This window comes from Procambarus clarkii, chromosome 11, assembly GCF_040958095.1.
Source record: "Procambarus clarkii isolate CNS0578487 chromosome 11, FALCON_Pclarkii_2.0, whole genome shotgun sequence".
Classification (NCBI taxonomy): Eukaryota; Metazoa; Arthropoda; class Malacostraca; order Decapoda; family Cambaridae; genus Procambarus; species Procambarus clarkii.
In genome coordinates this window covers 43331213-43349840 of record NC_091160.1, presented here as the reverse complement: position 1 = coordinate 43349840, position 18628 = coordinate 43331213, and the positions used below count along the sequence as shown (strand labels likewise).

The 18628-nt window shown below is 43.0% G+C and overlaps 1 protein-coding gene across 2 annotated transcripts; it reads left to right on the top strand.

The window, feature by feature from the left end:
* The first annotated feature begins 544 nt into the window (after window positions 1-544).
* LOC123758438 (epimerase family protein SDR39U1) lies at window positions 545-18232 on the top strand. Of its 2 annotated transcripts, none has more exons than XM_045742855.2 (7): window positions 545-678; window positions 3207-3498; window positions 4771-4877; window positions 6339-6478; window positions 7442-7509; window positions 14713-14859; window positions 15769-18232. In XM_045742855.2, the coding sequence occupies exons 2-7, from the start codon at window positions 3468-3470 to the stop codon at window positions 16203-16205; spliced, it is 930 nt and encodes a 309-aa protein (XP_045598811.2). In that variant the 5' UTR covers window positions 545-678; window positions 3207-3467; the 3' UTR covers window positions 16206-18232. The 2 variants fall into 2 exon arrangements, with proteins under 2 accessions (XP_045598811.2, XP_045598812.2); XM_045742856.2 differs by having other exon boundaries at window positions 562-678; window positions 3366-3498.
* The last annotated feature ends 396 nt before the right edge of the window (window positions 18233-18628 follow it).

The window sequence follows — 18628 nt, the reverse complement described above, 5'->3', positions numbered from 1 at the left end:
GGACAGGAAGCCAACGCGTATTCATACACTTTAGGCTTATATCAAGGGCTCTCCCCCCCCCCACCAAGGTGGAATTATTGACCCAGGGAAGCGCCCCCCCTCCCCCCCCGCTGACCCCTGAGTACTGTACCGTCTTACTTCTAGGGGGGAAGGGATGCATGAGGTGAAAGGAAATTGTACCCAACCATTTCGGTCCCGGCCGGGATTCGAACCCCGACTGTACTCCCGGGATCCCATTATTTGTGTTGTTATGGGAAGTAGTGCATTATAAAGGGGTTGTTCTGGAAAACAGGCCAGCGCATATCCATATATATATATATATATATATATATATATATATATATATATATATATATATATATATATATATCTATATATATATATAAATGTACTCAATAGACATTTATTAATAAAATTATTATAACATTATTATATTATTATTATTATTATTATTATTATTATTATTATTATATAATTTTGGTATTTGTATCTACGAAAGGTTTCCTGTGTATAAAATATTGAACGAACCTGTTGTTTGTATACGAAACCTACGATGTCCGAAATGGCTATGTACGAACAAACCAAGAGAGAGGCAAGAGGCTTGGTGCCCGGGCGGGACGGAAGTGGTTGGGCACGTTGCCTTTCACCTAATGCCTCTCTTCACCCAGCAATAAACAGGTAACCGGGAGTTAATCAACTGTTATGGGGGGCTGCATCCTGGGAGGGGGGGGGGGGTCAGTAGTTCCACCTTGGAGAGGGGGGGGGGGTGTAGGTACTATATATAAGATAGGAATAGATTAATGTCGTATAATGAGACAAAAACAGAGTTTGGAACAGAATATCTGATTTTATTAAGTATACCGCCTGTTTGTGAGACTTTTTCCTGTCTATGTCTTGTCTTCCTGTCTATGTCTTGTCTTCCTGTCTATGTCTTGTCTTCCTGTCTATGTCTTGTCTTAGAACTTTCCATCATCTTTATCGCTGATGTTAACAGTATCTAATCTGAATTTGAATGTAATTTGATGATTTACTACTAAATAAAATGTAGCGGGTCTTTTCTATGTTTAGTGCAAGTTGGTTGCTTGACATCCACGAGTGGACCTTTTTTTTTTTTAATTCTCTGTTGACATTATTTAGTGTGTGTGTGTGTGGGGGGGGTTGGGGTCAGAATAGATGAAGGTAGTGTCGTTAGCAAATAGTATAGGTATAAGAATGTTAGAAACATTTGGCAAATCATTGATGTATATAAGAAATAATAGAGGTCCCAAGAGGCTGCCCTGCGGCACTCCTACTCTTAATGGTAGAGACGGGGAGGTTTTATTTATTTATTTATTTATTTATATACAAGAAGGTACATTGGGCTTGTGAGAATACATAGCATAGTATTGTACACAGTACAATCTTGTAAAGCCACTAGTACGCACAGCGTTTCGGGCAGGTCCTTAATCTGAAAAATCAATTAGAGATTAGAAAAGGTTAAAATCAAATCAAATGCTATGGTTATGTTATTGGTGACTACATATTGGTGTCTGTCACTGAGATAGGAACAATATAGTCCAGAGCAATGCTTAAGGCTTGATGCAAGCCTTTAGTGGGGGGGGGGGCTATACCTTCAAAAATTCGATAAACTGAAAAACTGTTCAATTTCAATCAAACTTTTATGGCTAGTTGTATATGAAAAGGGCTCCAAATTGCCCAAGTTTCAGCATCACAGCCTAAATAGAAAGGGAGAACAAAAATAGCAAACTTTACAAATTTTTTTTTCAAAATGTTCAAAAATTAACATCAAACACAAGTGTCAACTGAAATTATTTCTATAACACTCAGCCATCACAATAACATCTAATAAAGGATTTTAGTACTTAGTTTTATCCAAATATAATTTATTTTTGTTTCCCTTATTTTTTTTCTCCCTTTTTGATCAGGCGATTTATATGAAACTTATACATCTTATTGAACGCGTGCCCATCTGTATCGGTCGACATCAATCTCGGCCACAGGTGGCAGAATCTTGACATAATGTGGGTTCAAGTAAGATACTTAAAATAAAACAACTGTAAGTCCTCTTTCATTTACGAATCAATTTTCTTGAAATTTACACCTTATATGTAGAGTTTCTGCCTCTATAATATGTTCTCGGTATTTGTTACATAATTCCATTTTATTTTATAAATACAGTATATATAAACCATTTTTTGTAATAATTTTGGGGTGACTTATAAATATTTATATTAGTAACACTAAACATATTTTGGACAAAACTATGTGAAGAAACCCTTTATTAGATGCATTATAGAGAAGTGTCATAGAAAAGATTTTAGTTGACACTTTTGTTTTGTGATAGACTTTGAATATGATGAAATTTTTTTGAAAAATAAAGTTTTTTTTTTCACCATTTCTATTTAGACTGCGGGGCTGAAACTTGGGACAATTGGAGCCCTTTTCTTATACAAGTAATCAATAAATATTGGTTGAAATTGAACAACTTTTAATTTTTGATGGTATGTCCCCTTAAATATATATGTATATACTGTATGTATATATAGCCTTCCTGTCCCTGACAAAATGAATTATGTACAGTACTGTAATACACCAAATTAATTGCAGCAAGTGCCATATTCACTATATAATGTTCTGTGCAGCAGTGTAGTAATGATCTTACCTGAGGCCCCCATATGTGTCACCCTGGCCAGAGGTGAACCCCAGGGCACTGTTAGTGTCTGGTGCCGTATGATTACTTGGTGACTACTCCCGGGGCTGCTGCGACACCTTGGTGACTACTCCCGAGGCTGCTGCGACACCTTGGTGACTACTCCCAGGGGTGCTGCGATACCTTCCTCTCTCGGGGCCTCGTAGCCTGGTGGATAGCGCGCAGGATTCGTAATTCTGTGGCGCGGGTTCGATTCCCGCACGAGGCAGAAACAAATGGGCAAAGTTTCTTTCACCCTAAGTGCCCCTGTTACCTAGCAGTAAATAGGTACCTGGGAGTTAGTCAGCTGTCACGGGCTGCTTCCTGGGGTGTGTGTGTGTGTGTGGTGTGTGGAGAGAGAGAGAGAGAGAGAGAGAGAGAGAGAGAGAGAGAGAAAAAAAAAAAAAAAAAGTAGTTAGTAAACAGTTGATTGACAGTTGAGAGGCGGGCCGAAAGAGCAAAGCTCAACCCCCGCAAAAAACACACAACTAGTAAACACCTTGGTGACTACTCCCAGGGCTGCTGCGACACCTTGGTGACTACTCCCAGGGCTGCTGCGACACCTTGGTGACTACTCCCAGGGCTGCTGCGACACCTTGGTGATTACTCCCAGGGCTGCTGCGACACCTTGGTGACTACTCCCAGGGCTGCTGCAACACCTTGGTGACTACTCCAGGGCTGCTGCGACACTTTGGTGACTACTCCCAGGGCTGCTGCGACACCTTGGTGACTACTCTCGAGGCAGTTGCGACACAACACCCTCCTCACCTGCTTCACTATGACCGTTCACCTTTCAACTGTTGTTATCGGTACAGTATATTTATTTATTTATGTATATGCTCTCATTTTGTGCCTTTGCGTGCCTTATGTACTAGTGCACAGTTAGTTATCCAGCCTTATGAATTTTTTACACAGCCTATAATTCATGATTCATAATAAAGTACAGTAATTTATACCTTTGACAGAACGAGGGGCAGATAAGAGGCTGTTGTAGCTGCTTCATACACTTCTCCTATTGTTTTAATTTTGTTGCTGAAGTATATAACACACAAATAATACAAACATTTTATTGTGGTTTTATATAAAATTTATAATTTACCTGAATTTATCATTACCTGAGGGGGCCAACATTTCCCTTGTAGCCTGGACGAGGACAGGAAGCCGGCAGCTCGTCAAAGATCCCCCCCCCCATTTCTCCTGATGATTTTATCGAGCTTCATTTTAAAATTCAGCTGTGCTTTGGCATTTACAATTTTGATGGGTAGGCAGTTCCATGGGTTTATAGCCCTGTGGGTGAAAAGGTATCTGGTTTCTCTCCCACATAGTGGCTTGTTGAGTTTGAAGCTGGTGCTCCTTGTATGTTACATCTGACCTTTTGAAGACGTCTGGGTCAATATCCTTCAAATTGTTCGGCATTTTAAAGTTTTGATGAAGTCAGCCCTGCCGTATCTGGCTTGCAATGTTGTTAGCCCTGTGGCCCTCTACTTTTCCTGGTGTAATTTGACTTAGTTCTGGGATGATTTTTATTGCCTGGTGTTGAACTTTCTCCAGAGCAGCTATGTCTTTCTGAAGATGAGGTCTCCATGCTTGGAGACCTCACCCAAGTATGGGTGCTCTAGAGATTTATACAGTTGAATAACTACCACTTTTTCCTTTTAGTCAAATGTTTCCTCGACTATTTGTAGGGTTTGGTTAGCTTCTTTTTTTACTGCAGCTCCCACTTGTGCAACTTTGTGTATGATGGATTCTGATTCTTAGGTTCTTTATCTTCATCATTCTGCTGTAAGTTGATGTTTTGTTAATTTGGTAGTTGCCATCTGGAGTATTATGCTCCACATGTAAGGTCTTGCATTTTTTTATATTAAAAAGTATTTGCCAGTCTTCTGACCATTTGTGGAGTTCATGTAGATCTCTTTGTAAGGCCTCAATATCATTTTCACTTCCCAGTTTATTACAAATTTTAATGTCATCTGCAATTTGATGGTGTGGTTTATAATATTTGCACTTGCTATGATCTTTTGTTATATAAACATACATTAAACATACAGTATTAAATAACCATTTGGTTTTCTTTGTTGCAGGGGGAGGTACTGGCTTTATCGGTACAGCTCTTGGCCGCAGCCTCAGGCGTCGCGGTTATGACGTTCTAACTGTCTCGAGAAAACCGGGGCCGTACAGCATAACATGGGTATGTCAGTAGACGGATTTAAATTAAATTGTAATTTTTATCTCTACTTTATCTCTGTGGATTTAAATTATGTTTCAGTATTTGAAAATGTAAAGTATTAATGGGTGTACCCATGTACACCCATCATGGGCAGTATCATGATAGGTGTAAATAGCATGCCAAGCATAAAACTAATAAATATGGTGCGGTATAGCATAACTATTGTGCATTTTATGATAAAATCATCAAATCTAGCACATAGATACTAATATATTGGTAACAGATCTGGATATTTAGCAACTGTATCAACAATTTTCCACAGTAAAGAAGATGGTCTATGCTCGGTTAATTAAATACTACGATGTTAAAGAAAACTATTTTTTAGCGATGAATATTTTATTTAGAAATTGTGTATTGAAGAACATAAATCTTAAATATCTCAATATAGAGGGTATAAAAAATATATATTCAATTTGGAATTAAATTTACTTAAATATGTGCACAGTTGAAGCCTTAACCTTATTGTATTTTACAAGAAACCAGAATGTCAGTTCTGAGATGATTTACACTTATAAACATACAAGGCTGTGCATGGAAGTGGAGTCATTTTAGTAACTACAGTTCAGTACATCTCTTCACATAATCTTACATTTGTAGGATACGAACACTCGACAGGTCTTGGCTGCCTTGGGTAGAGTCGGCCAGGCTGGTTCACATGGCTCATCATCCAGCCAGTTTTTAAATTTTCCACAACGTACAAAATACAAAGTCCTAACCTAACTACAAAGGCACGAACCCAAATGACACGCCTAACTCAACCCACACACCCTATCAGAGCATAAAATATAGCCAGGGTTCGGGTATTCTCCGGACCAAACCAAGCTGTCATTTTGTTGATTACCAACTACTGGACTATCTTCCCAGTTCCAAATGCCAGCCACAGCTCAACTTGTGGTTTTAGTGTCTGTGCCACATAAACCATGACATTCAGGTCAACCATCTGAGTAGTTATGGGTTTTGGTTAGGTGAGGGGAATTAGGTGTAGTGTGGGGTTAAGTGCATTATGCTTGGATGATATGACATGTTAGTAGTATGCAGGAGAATCAAAAAGAAGGGTGTACAGGATTGAAATAAGTGGATCTTATAGTTGAGGCAGACAGTACAGTATCATGGAAGGGAAGAATGGAACAATATATGAGAAAAAAAGAGGCTTAGAGAGCTGGAAAGGTTTGTGTGGTGACAGACCTTCTCTAAGAAACTTCCGTAGTGGACACCCATGTTGAGGAGCTCCCAGGGTGAAGGTATGAGGGCTACTGATCGATTAGTTCAAGTTTTATAAAGTCATCTACAATAGATGTCATATAGATTTGAAATAAGGAACTGTGTGCCATTCTGAAAAGGATAATGCCCATTTTGACTTGTTGAACTAGTTGAAAATATTGTATACATTCAATAAATTGCAGAACAATATTTCTGTTGCAGGGTGACTTCAACAAGACAGGTTTACCCGACTCAACAACAGCAGTAATCAGCCTTGCTGGCCAGAATGTATTGGATCCAATGAGGCGATGGACTGAAGGTTTTAAACAAAATGTTTGGGCATCGCGAATCAACACGACAAGGTGATAAATATGAAATTAATCATTTAAACTAAGGGAATATTTTTGTTCACATTGAACTTAATTCATGAAATATTAATGAATGGCCAGAAGCTTAGGGTTCACACAAGAGTATGCCTTCGAAAAAAAAAAACAATCTAGCTAAGCCTATGCATTTATTTTATTTATTCTAAGAACTGCCTTCCTTAGGCGTTGTGTGATGTTGGTGTTGTGGTGGTGACTAACAATGTGATGATCACCTATCCGGAGATACGGGTACTTAGTTAGGCATGTTGCAGCATTCATGTAAAGATGTTGGCAGCATTCATGTAAAGAATTTGTGACCTTGGCTTTCTATTCTAAGATGCCTTTTTGGGCAAAATAATGTGTGTGTTATACACAACTCTGGCAAATATGATGGTAATCACAGACAGGTACATGAGAAGATTACCTCTAGTAAAGTGAGAGAAGATGTATGAGAATGATGACATGGAGAGGTTGTAAGTGATGACCACATAGAGTGTGAATAATGACAATGACATGGATATGTTGTGAATTATGACAACATGGAAAGGTTGTGATGGACCTCAGTTGATGCACAATAGAAATGTATGCTTGGGTTTAGAAAAAAAAATTGCACAGTAAGAAAAGTACAGTAGTCCTGTAAAATAGTAATTCCTGGAAGCAACTGTTTTAAACAAATATGTGGTGAAATATGTCCTGGATTGGTCGGTTGAGCAACAGCCTTAAATATTGCAGGTTGGTGTTCAATCCTTGACAGTGCAAGTGGTTGGGCACTATCCCTTCCCACCGTCCTATGCCAGACACCAGATCCTTGTCTCCGTATCCCTTCCAGGTGCTATACTGTATAGACATAATGGTGTGGCACTTATTCCTCGTAAGTTTTCTTACTTTTAAAATTTAATTGGAAATAATGTTTCTATAGCAAATCTTTATGTTAAAATTGATGCCAAGTTATTTCCTCAGGTACTTGGCTCAGGCTATTCAAGCAGCAAGTGTTAAACCCAAGGTGTTTGTGACTGCGTCAGGGGTGGGTAAGTACCATGTCACAAAGCTGTGTTTGTTTACTTTTAATGTATGATATATAGTAGTTTCAGAAGGTATACCCAGTAAAGGTGACACCTTACATTTTTTAGCAGATTAATACTATATAGATTTTATTCTTGCTAATACCCCCTCCCCTTCCGGCCCGTTGGCGTCGTGAGGGGGCTTGGTGGACGGCTGCCGGAGTGTGATGCTCCATTGGGCAGTCCTCTGTCCTTTTCTGGCCTTGCACTCCTGCTGCTGTCTTCTCCAATTGTGCCGGATCGCTTTTCCTTTTCCTTATGTTTCGTTTTTCTCCCCCCTCTTCTCCTATCTGCTTGTCGTTTCCTGCCGACCTTTTGCTTGTTTTGGATTATTTCTTTGGACTTCTTCTATTTTGACGCCCGGGTGCTTGAGGAGGCATACTCTTGCACCCGTAGAACTGTAGTACCCGACGTCTCGAGCGAGGGGAACCTTTTATTGTCAATCCCCCTTTCGTCGCTGAACCCGATCTCGACGGACTGACGGTTCTTAAGGTGGCGTTTGTGGGGCGTATACTCACGACGCACCCCTAGGGGGCCCCGGCATGATCGGCGATAGCTTCCTGTTGGGTGTCCTGCCTCTAATTGTGGCTCCATGGTGGGTATGGGGGCACATTCGTGGATGAATTTGTCACTTTTCGTCTCTATGTCGTTGAATGTTTCCGTTGTACCCTCTCAGGCTCGTGGGGTGGGCGACCAAGCCCCCGAGTCGGCCAGTATTGGAAGACCAGGCTCTGTAGCTCCCGCTCCGTTGGGCCCCGACCTTGCTCCTCCTTTGACCGTCCTGACTTCTTCCCCCAGCTCCCCTCCCTCCTCTGAGGTTGGGTCGAGCCTCCAGCCCCCGGTGGTGACCACTTCGTCCCCTGGTGTGGCTAAGTCTTTCGTTGTGACTACTGCGCCTTTTGACCCCTCTCTCTCTAGGGGTTCTCAACGCCGTTCGCGCCCCAACCGCACTCGCTCGATTCCTTCCCGTGCTGATGCGTATCAGGCCTTGTTTGGTCCTGCTTCATGGGCCAAATACTTTGATCTCCTCCCTCTTGATTCTGCGCCTCCTGACGATTTCTCCCTCCATCGGCATCTTGTAGATTCCGTGGATGCGTGTGTTACTTTCAACCCCACTCGTCTCGGTACACGTGTCGTTGCTGCTCCTTCTCAGGATGCGGCTTCCCGCTTGGCTGCCTTATCTTGCCTTGGCGAGATCCCTGTTCGGGTCTCCAAGAACGTTCAGATGAATTCCAGTGTTGGCACTATTCTCCTCCCACCCCATGTTGCAACCGGTGTTCGGAATCTGCAGGATTGCCATGATGATATTCGGCATATCCTTGATGCCCAAGGCCATTCTGTCCTCCAGGTTGACTCGTTTACTCGTCCCCCTCGTGGTCGTCGCCGTCAACCCCTTCGCGTTGTGAAGATCACCTTTGATGGTAGGACCCTTCCATCCTCTGTCATTCTTGCTGGTGCTAGGTGCTCTGTCCAGGAGTATATTCCTTCTCCTCGACTTTGTAATAAGTGCTGGAGGTTTGGGCATGGTGCCCTCCGCTGCTCTGGGACTGTCTCTCTCTGTCCTTTGTGTGGGAGTGAAGGTCACTCTAAGTCGGAGTGCACTTCTCCCCAAGCTCGCTGCCTCAACTGCGGTGAGGCCCATCCTACGTTCTCCCGTGCCTGTGTCCATTACAAGCTTGAGGCGGCCGTCCTTAACCTGAAGCACCGGGAGCGTTTGTCTTTTCCTGAGGCGAGGCGCCAGGTTCGCCGGCTCCCGCCTTTTACTAACATCTCTTATGCTCGCGTGTTGCGCTCTTCCTCTCCTCGTCCTTCCCCCCTTCCTCAGACTCTCAACCGTTTCCGGGCCTTGGACCCTGATACGCCCACTGCCCCCTCCTCTGTTCCTTTGAGTTCTTTCCCGAGGGGTCCCCCTCCTGGTCCTCTGTCTGGGGTTCCCCTTCTTTCAACCCGGTCTGTCATGTCTCCTGTGTCTTCTTCCTCGTCCCCCTCCGATCCTCCTTCCCATCCTCTTCCACCATCTATCGGCTCTCCCCGCCGCCTGTCGGTGCAGGCGGATGTCCATTGCTCTCCTAACGGCCGTCGTGTGTGCTCTCGTTCGGCTTCTCCTGTTGAGACACTGGAATCCGTTGCCCGGTACGTAGTTGCTGGGACACCTGTCTCTTTAAGTCAGAAGCGTAAGCCTGGCTCCTCTCCTTCCTCTTCCCCGGCGGGTAAGAAGGCTTCGCTTTCTTCCTTAGCTCCTACTTCTGGCTCTGTTGCTCCTTCCCCTCCCGTTTCAGTGGTTGCGCCCTCTGTTCCTGCTATGGAGGTTTCTTTGGCCCCTGCTTCCCTTTCGGTTGCTGCTCTTGCTGGGGTTCGCTCCCCTCTTTCTACTCCCCCTCTTCCAACTGCTGTCCTTGACTGCTCCTCTCCGTTGCCTCCTCCTCTTCCTCCTCCTCCTCCGGACCCCGCCCGCCCACCTCTGATCTGTTCTCCCGTTTCCTTCCCTCCGTCTTTGCTCAGTTTACCCATGCCCCCTAACCCTGACTTTGCTGACCCTGATCCCGACCCTGATATTCTTTAACATGCTCTGTTGCTCTTTCGCCTTTGTTTCTTCCTTGTTCTCTGTTTTTGTCCTTTCTCTTCTCGTCGTTGTCCATTCTTCAATGGAACGTTCGAGGTTATTACGCCAATTTCCTCGAACTCCAACTTCTGATTTCGCGGTTTTCGCCCCTTTGTGTCTGTCTCCAGGAGCCAATGCTTGGTGCTCGTCCTGGTCGTTTTCGTGGCTATTCCTTTCTCTCCCCCCCCCCAGCCATTGCTGGGGCTTCTAATTCTTCTGCTCTCTTGATTCGTGCGGATGTTCCCTTTGTTCCTTTACTTTTTCCTTCGCCTCTCCATTGTTCTGCTGCTCGTATCTTTGTGGGGAAATGGTACACAGTTTGTTCCATTTATCTCCCCCCGAGTGTCCCGCTCTCTCTTCCTGATTTGAAACACCTCCTAGACTCCTTGCCGGAGCCTGTGCTCCTGCTGGGTGACTTCAATTGTCGTCATTCTCTTTGGGGTGACGTTCTGACGAATACCCGGGGTCGCCTCCTTGAGCCGTTTCTCCTATCTTCTTCCCTGTCTCTTCTGAATTCTGGTGAGCCCACTCATTTGGACTCTCGGACTCGCACCCTTTCTTGTCTTGATCTTTCTCTCTGCTCTTCTTCTCTTTACTTAGATTTCACGTGGCAGGTTCTTGATGACCTCCATGGAAGTGATCATTTCCCCATCCTTGTTTCCTTTTTCTCTTTTCGCCCTTCCCTCTCTTTCCCTAGGTGGCAGTTTGCTAAGGCAGACTGGACCCTATTTACCCTCAGTGCTGCTCTCTCTGACCTCTCCCTTCTGCCTCTCTCTCGCGCTCTCCTCCTTTTTCATGACACTGTCTTCAACGCTGCCCTCCGCTCTATTCCTCGCTCTTCCTCTCGGGGTCCACGGAAGTGCGTTCCCTGGTGGAATGCGGACTGTGCTCGGGCTGTCCGCTGTAAGCGTGCAGCCTGGAAGAGGCACCGCCGTAGGCAGACGACCGATTCTTTTCTTTTCTTTAGGAAAGCGAGTGCGGTGGCCCGTAGGGCCATCCGTACGGCTAAACGTGAATGTTGGGCATCTTATGTCTCAACAATTACGTCCGAAACCCCTCTGGCCCAGATCTGGAAGCGTATCCGCAAGATAGCGGGTAAGTTCGTTCCCGATGTTTCACCGGTCCTTCACCTCCATGATACTCTTGTGGCGGACCCGTTGCAGGTCGCTTCCGAACTGGGTTCCCACTTTTCTTCTGTTAGCTCTGGTCTTCATCTTCCCCAATCTTTCCTTCTTCGTAAACCTGTCCTTGAGTCTCGTCCTTTAGATTTCTGCACTCATCTTCAGCTTCCCTATAATGATCCCTTCTCTCTCTCTGAACTTCGTTCTGCCCTGGCCCTCTGCGGTTCTACGGCGGCGGGCTCCGATGGTATTCATTATGAGATGCTTCGCCATCTCCCTCCGAGCACGTCTCAGTATTTACTGAGTCTGTATAATCGGATCTGGGAGTCGTCGTCAGTCCCTGAGGACTGGCTCGATGCCGTTGTCCTCCCTGTTCGCAAACCGGGATCTCTGGGTACTTCCCCTAAGGACTTTCGCCCTATTGCTCTCACGAGTTGTGTCTGCAAACTCTTTGAACGTATGGTTAACGTTCGTCTGATGTGGTTCCTGGAACACCATCACCTCCTCTCCCCTTCTCAATTTGGTTTCCGCAAGTGCCGCAGCACGACAGATGTCCTGGTGAACTTGGAGGTCTATATTCGTACTGCTTTTGCTGCGAAGACCTCCGTTGTTGCCGTCCTTTTTGACCTGGAAAAGGCTTACGACACCACTTGGCGTTATCATATCCTATCTCAACTTCATTCTTTTGGCCTTCGTGGTCATCTCCCTCTCTTTCTCCGCAGCTTCCTCTCTCGTCGTTCCTTTCGGGTGCGCCTTGGTACCGCTCTCTCTCCCTCTTTTCAGCAATACGAAGGTGTGCCCCAGGGTAGTGTTCTGAGCACTACTCTTTTTCTGGTTGCCCTCAATGGTCTTCTTTCCTCTCTTCCTTCTGGTGTCTTCTCCGCTCTCTATGTCGATGATCTTACCCTTTGTTGTCAGGGTGATGATTCGCCTCTCCTTCAACGTCGGCTTCAACTTGCAATTGATGCCGTGTCGTCTTGGGCCACTGATCATGGCTTCAAGTTCTCTACTTCTAAGACTTGTGCCATGACATTTACGCGGAAACGGGTTGTTCTTCGTCCCTCTTTGTCACTTTATGGTCATCCCCTTGAATACAAAGATTCCGCGAAGCTTTTGGGGTTATTCCTTGACACTCGTTTGTCTTGGTCTCCCCATATCTCTTACCTCCGTGTTGAGTGCTCTAAGGCCCTTACCCTCCTTCGGGTCTTGTCCCATACTTCTTGGGGGGCTGATAGGCGCACTCTCCTTGCTTTACATTCCTCTCTCGTCCTGTCTAAGCTCGATTATGGTTGCCCTGCTTACTCGTCTGCTTCTCCTTCTACTCTTCGCCGTCTTGATGCTTTGCACCATACTGGGTTGCGCCTCAGTTCTGGTGCCTTTCGTTCGACTCCCATCCTTAGCTTGTATGTTGACACTGGCTTCCTGTCTCTCCAGGACCGCCGTGATCGCTACTGTCTTCGCTATCTTGCGCGGTCCTTGCAACATCCTTCCTCTCGCCTCTGTCGTGCTTTAACTTTTACCCCTCCTGCGGTTCCTGTTCCTCTTCACCACCTCCCTCTTTCTGTCCGGTTATCTCGCCTGCAGGATTCTCTTTCCGTTCGTATTTCTGATGTTTCTCCTCGTGTTGTTCCTTCTTTGCCCCCGTGGAGGGTCCCTCTTCTGCGGTTTTGTACATCCTTGACCCGTATCACTAAAGCTTTTACCCCTCCTACGGTTCTAAAACGCCTTTTCCTCGAGCACTTTTCTTCTCACTCCCGCTCCGTTTCTGTCTTCACCGATGGGTCTAAGTCAGCGGACGGTGTTGGCTACTCTGTTGTTTTTCCTGATCGCACTTATATGTGTCGCTTGCCTCCGGAGACTAGCATCTTTACAGCGGAACTTTATGCTATTCTCTATGCTCTTCGTCTCCTACTTTCTCGTTGTCAGTCTTCCTTTGTAGTTGTTGTTGACTCTCGTAGTGCCCTTATGGCTCTCGGGTCCTTTAATCCAGTTCATCCAGTGGTTGTCGAGATCCAGCATTGGCTGTTTCTCGTTCACAGTAAATTTAAGTCGGTTGAGTTTTGTTGGGTTCCCAGCCATATTGGTGTGTCTTTAAATGAGCGTGCGGATGCTGCCGCCAAGGAAGCTGTCCGCTCTTGTCCCATCTCTCGTAAGGGCATTCCGTATTCCGACTTTTACCCGGTTATCCATTCCTCAGTCCTTACCCGTTGGCAGGCTTCTTGGTTGTCTGTTACTGGTAACAAGCTACGTACTCTTAAATGTTGTGTTTCCTCGTGGCAGTCCTCCTTCCACCGTAACCGGCGGTGGGAAACAGCTCTGGCGAGGTTACGTATTGGCCATACTCGCTTAACCCATGGTCACTTGATGGAGCGCCGCCCTGCTCCTTATTGTCCTAGTTGCATTGTCCCTCTTACGGTCGTGCATGTCCTTCTTGAATGTCCTGACTTCCAGGACGAGCGTATGTCTTGCTTTCCGACCGCCCCTCGCGGTCGCCTGTCCCTCGATAGAATTCTTGGTGACTCGGATACTTTTGATATCGTTCGCCTTATGCGTTTTTGTTCTCGTATTGGCGTCCTTGGTGATATTTAGCGCCCTCTGATTATTTTGCGTCTTTGATGGTGCTACATAGCCTTCCCGGTTTGGTGCCTTCTTTTGATAATTACTTACTTACTTATTCTTGCTAATAGGGTTCTCGTAATACGGTAGCTCATTTGAGTTCTAGTTAGTCATTGATGGCAGAGGTTAGGAGTTGCCTAAAGTCAGCATCCAGGACGCCTCCACTAACAGTCATCACGACTCTCCGTAACTCGCCCAACACACACGGCGGGCCTTTGATATAATATTGTTGCACTGTACCACAAGCTTGAATTTTTTTGTAGATATAATTGCCATTATAATGGAAAACAAGCATAGTACAGAATTATTAAGAAAAAAAATACAACAAAATTATCTTTACATTATCTTGAACAGCCTATAGTTACAATCTTCTTCCCCTACTCTGTCTTTGACTTGATGTACCCATGCATATTTTTCTGTAGATCTGATCTTTTTCCAGCAATGCCTTATTGGTTTTTAAAAAGGCAAAGAAGCCACTGCATAAATATATATATACTGTATAGATAAATATATTGATGTTGGTAAATATATATAGTATACAGATAATTTTTTAAGTGATGGTAACTGAAATACTGGACTTTTAGAGAATTTTTAAAATTCATCCCAGATGCAGATTTTGACACCTGAATCCAGAACATGTCCTGGAAGCTACAGACGTATGGCAACCCTAGCAGAGGTAACCCTTTATAAGATGTATACAATATTGTAAACATCTTAAGTGTCCAAAGTGGAGTGGACTGTCATGAACATTACTCATGAACCAGACCTGTACAGGACAAGTATTATTACCACCAATACTTTTCAAGCCCCTAAGATACTTTTCACTTTTAGGGTTTTATCCAGCAAATCAAGATGAAGTGTATGACGAGGATGGCCCCGGGGGGGATTTTGATTTTTTGTCTCGTCTGTGCTCGGACTGGGAAAATGCAGCAAACCTTCCATCCGACCTTGGTGTGAGAGTAGTGAAGATAAGAACAGGTATGGACTTCGATTTTTATATCAAAGTAAAACAGTATGTTTCTCTACACCATGTTAGTCATCCAGACAATTTCAGCTGTTAAATTATAATTTTTATCTGAATTTTTAAATATGTAGAGCACTCAATTTACTCTTCTGATCCTATATGGCTTCAACACTTGCCGTCTAAACATTCTTTTAACCATTGCTGCAAATACATTACAATAACCTGTCCATATTACACATAGCACAGTACTTATTTATCTACCTTATTTGTATTGTAAAAAATACCACCCTGGAGCACTTTTATAGTGTCCAATGGTTTGGACTGGTAGGTAGAGCTGTGCCGTCTCTTTTGGCAAAGTTAGCATTTGTTACCCAATGGTGCAAGGGGTTAGACGCCATTCTTTCATTCACTCACCCTCTCCCAACTCCTGTCATGTCCTCATATCCCATCCATATGTCTAGGTGTAGGGCTTTCTCAATATTCATCTTATCCTCCAGTGTTTGAAACATGCTAGATAATATACAGTATATTTAACCCTGAGCCGGTCGGCCCTCTGAGCCAGAGCTGGTCAGCCGAGCGGACAGCACGCTGGACTTGTGATCCTGTGGTCAATCCCAGGCACCAGCGAAAAACATTGGGCAGAGTTTCTTTCACCCTATGCCCCTGTTACCTAGCAGTAAAATAGGTACCTGGGTGTTAGTCAGCTGTCACGGGCTGCTTCCTCGGGGTGGAGGCCTGGTTGAGGACCGGGCCGCGGGGACACTAAAAAAAGCCCCGAAATCATCTCAAAATAACCTCTGTGAACAGCATGATAACTTTCCTACCATCTAGAACATTGAGGTGTAATATTTGTATCCTGAAAAATATATTAAAAGTAGGTCTTTAAATCTTGTACATTTAGTCCGTACCTCTAATTTTTCTAGGTGTTGTCCTTGGTCGTCAGGGCGGAATGGTTCAACAGCTCTTCTTGCCGTTTTACATGGGTCTTGGGGGTCCGGTGGGAAGTGGTGAACAACCTATGCCTTGGATCCACATTGAAGATATAGTCGGCATTTTCATCCACGCAATTGAATCGGAAAATGTCACTGGAGTGGTCAATGGAGTGGCACCGCAAATTTTAACAAACAAGGAATTTGCGACAGCTTTTGGAAAAGCTCTTTGGAGACCATCTGTCATACCCCTGCCAACATTTGCGGTAAACATGCTTTTCAATGAAGAACGAGGTAAAATTATGACAGAGGGACAAAAGGTAATCCCAAAGAAAGCTCTTCAAACCGGATATTCATTTAAGTACCCAAATATTACAGTTGCTGCAAAAGAATTTGCAAGGCTTATATATGCAGATAACATGCATATATAGGCTTAGGTCATGCATATTTAGAACTTCCCTATTAATAAATTTTGTTTATTTGCGCTGCAGCTCAAGAAAACTCTAAACAATTGTATTTATGTTATATAAATAGGTTAAACAGTATGCATTGGAATTTCTTTTATTGCCCATTTTGGAGGGCAAAAACACAAGAATTTGTGTAGCATCTCCCCATAAATTTTTGTTTAAGCGTTCAAATAATCAGCCTTAATGTACACTACACAGTACTGTATATACATAGTATATATATATTATTTTTTTTACTTGCATGTTGAATGCTGCACAAAAACTACAGTACTGTGTATGTATTTACAGTATAACAAAGTTATAAAAGTTTTTACTTTATAATTGTAATTTTATGTTATAACATCGTACTAATTTGGTTCCTATTGACAGGAAGCATGTTAGACTTATCGAGGTCCTGGCAGGCCAATTAATGATCTTCACCAGGATGTGAGCCACAATGGTTACCTACCTTTTGGGTATATATATTTACTGCTAGATGAACAGTGGCACCAGGTGAAAGAAAGCATGTCTAAACAGCACAGAGCATCATCTTGCCTTACCAACAGCAGCCTCATTCATTTGTGTTAACTACTTAACATGAGCCTAGTACAGTCCCTTGTGCCCAACTTAATTAACATATTGTTTCTGTATTTCCTGTGAATCTTTTATATTTTTGCCTTCATGGGTCATAAAGGAGAAATGAATTTATCACCAGTAATACTAGACTTTAGATATTTATAAGAGCCATGACACAGCCGAGGATATTTGGCTTGCATGTGGTACAGTAGTACCGGTGATGCTACCAGGTGGGGAATGTATGTAGATAACCACCTCACTTAGAGGAGACTATCTCATCACATTTTGCTAGCTTTCACACTATTAAACCAAGATTTAACCCCTCAACTGCGCCGGCCAACAAATGTCGTTTTGAGTTGTACTTATTATTTTTTTTTAATTAGGCTATATTTTAATGTTTTCATTACTCTGTGTTTTGAAATGAAAATAGTTTAGTTTGGAAATATTTTGACATTAACTTTACCTGAACATTTATAAAAACAACAAAAATATGTCCTTAGCAATTGCACTTTTTGGCAAAAACTTCAAAAAGGTGCACAGTGCAGGAGTTGAGCAATCCTCTGATTGATTGATCCCATCAATGTGCCTCTAACCTCTTCCATCTACTGCCCATGTGACAGGTATGGGTTGCATACTAAATGAACAAATCAATCTGTGATTGGGCAAACTCAAATTTTTAATGTACAGTAGTATTATTCTTTTATACTATATTGGTATTTTTCTATGTCTGCAATCTCCCTAATTTTTATGCAGAAAATCCCGAAGGACAAATGCTGTCACCTCTATGAATGTGCAATATTGGATAACACTACACTATAGTGGTCCAGCCTCGTCCCAGGACGCAAACAGTCCATCCCACTTGGTGCCCAGCACAGCAACGTGCAATTTATATATTTCTATTTTCGGGTTGTAACTATGAATTTTTACGTTAAAATGTTTGGAAGTGAACGCTCTAGATCACCGATGCAAAAAATGACTACGTGCAATATAGTTTGTATGTTGCATATACTGTATACAGTATATAGTGTTAACGATGTACGACCTCGTATAACTAACTTGGGACTTATTGAGAAGTATTATATTGATATTATCACATGTGTAAATCATGATGTGGTAGGTAAAGCATAAATTTTCTGTAATTGTGTAAATATTATTGCTTTATTGGATAAATTTGAGAATAAAATAAGTGTATTTAACATGTCAGGTGTGGTTAGTGAAGGTATATAATAATGTACACGTAGTTCATAAGCACGAAGGGAAAAAATGAATGAAACAAATGAAAACTTTTTCAGTGAAAAGTTTCTATCAAGATTCCCATGGTTTTATAATTGAACTAGTAATTAATCTATTATTTTATCAATGTTTGCATTTCACATCATGTAATAAGTTTTAATTATAATTTTTTCTTAAATTTAAAAGTGCACAGTACAATCACACATAGTATTTAATTGTCATCATAAATTTTAAATTAATTTCTTCAAGATAGTATGTGATGTATAATACAATATCTGGCCTTATGAAATCTTCCTTAAGTAAATTATGGCCTTCATGTGATACAGCAGCTCACCCTTGTGTGTCACATCTCAAAGGTGACACACACAAATGAGTAGATTCAATAGTCCGAACCACTTTCCTTAGCATTTCTACTTTAGCTAGAATAAGAACTGTTGGAATTTTTTTGGGTAATGAACCTACATAGCCTTCCCGGCTAGTTAATCAACCAAGTATCAACCAATGAGCCATATTTAACTGTCCTTTGAATCAGCTATATAGTTGTACAGGCTTAGTGCTTTCTCCACATAACTATTGTACCTTATTCCTGGAATCGGGAA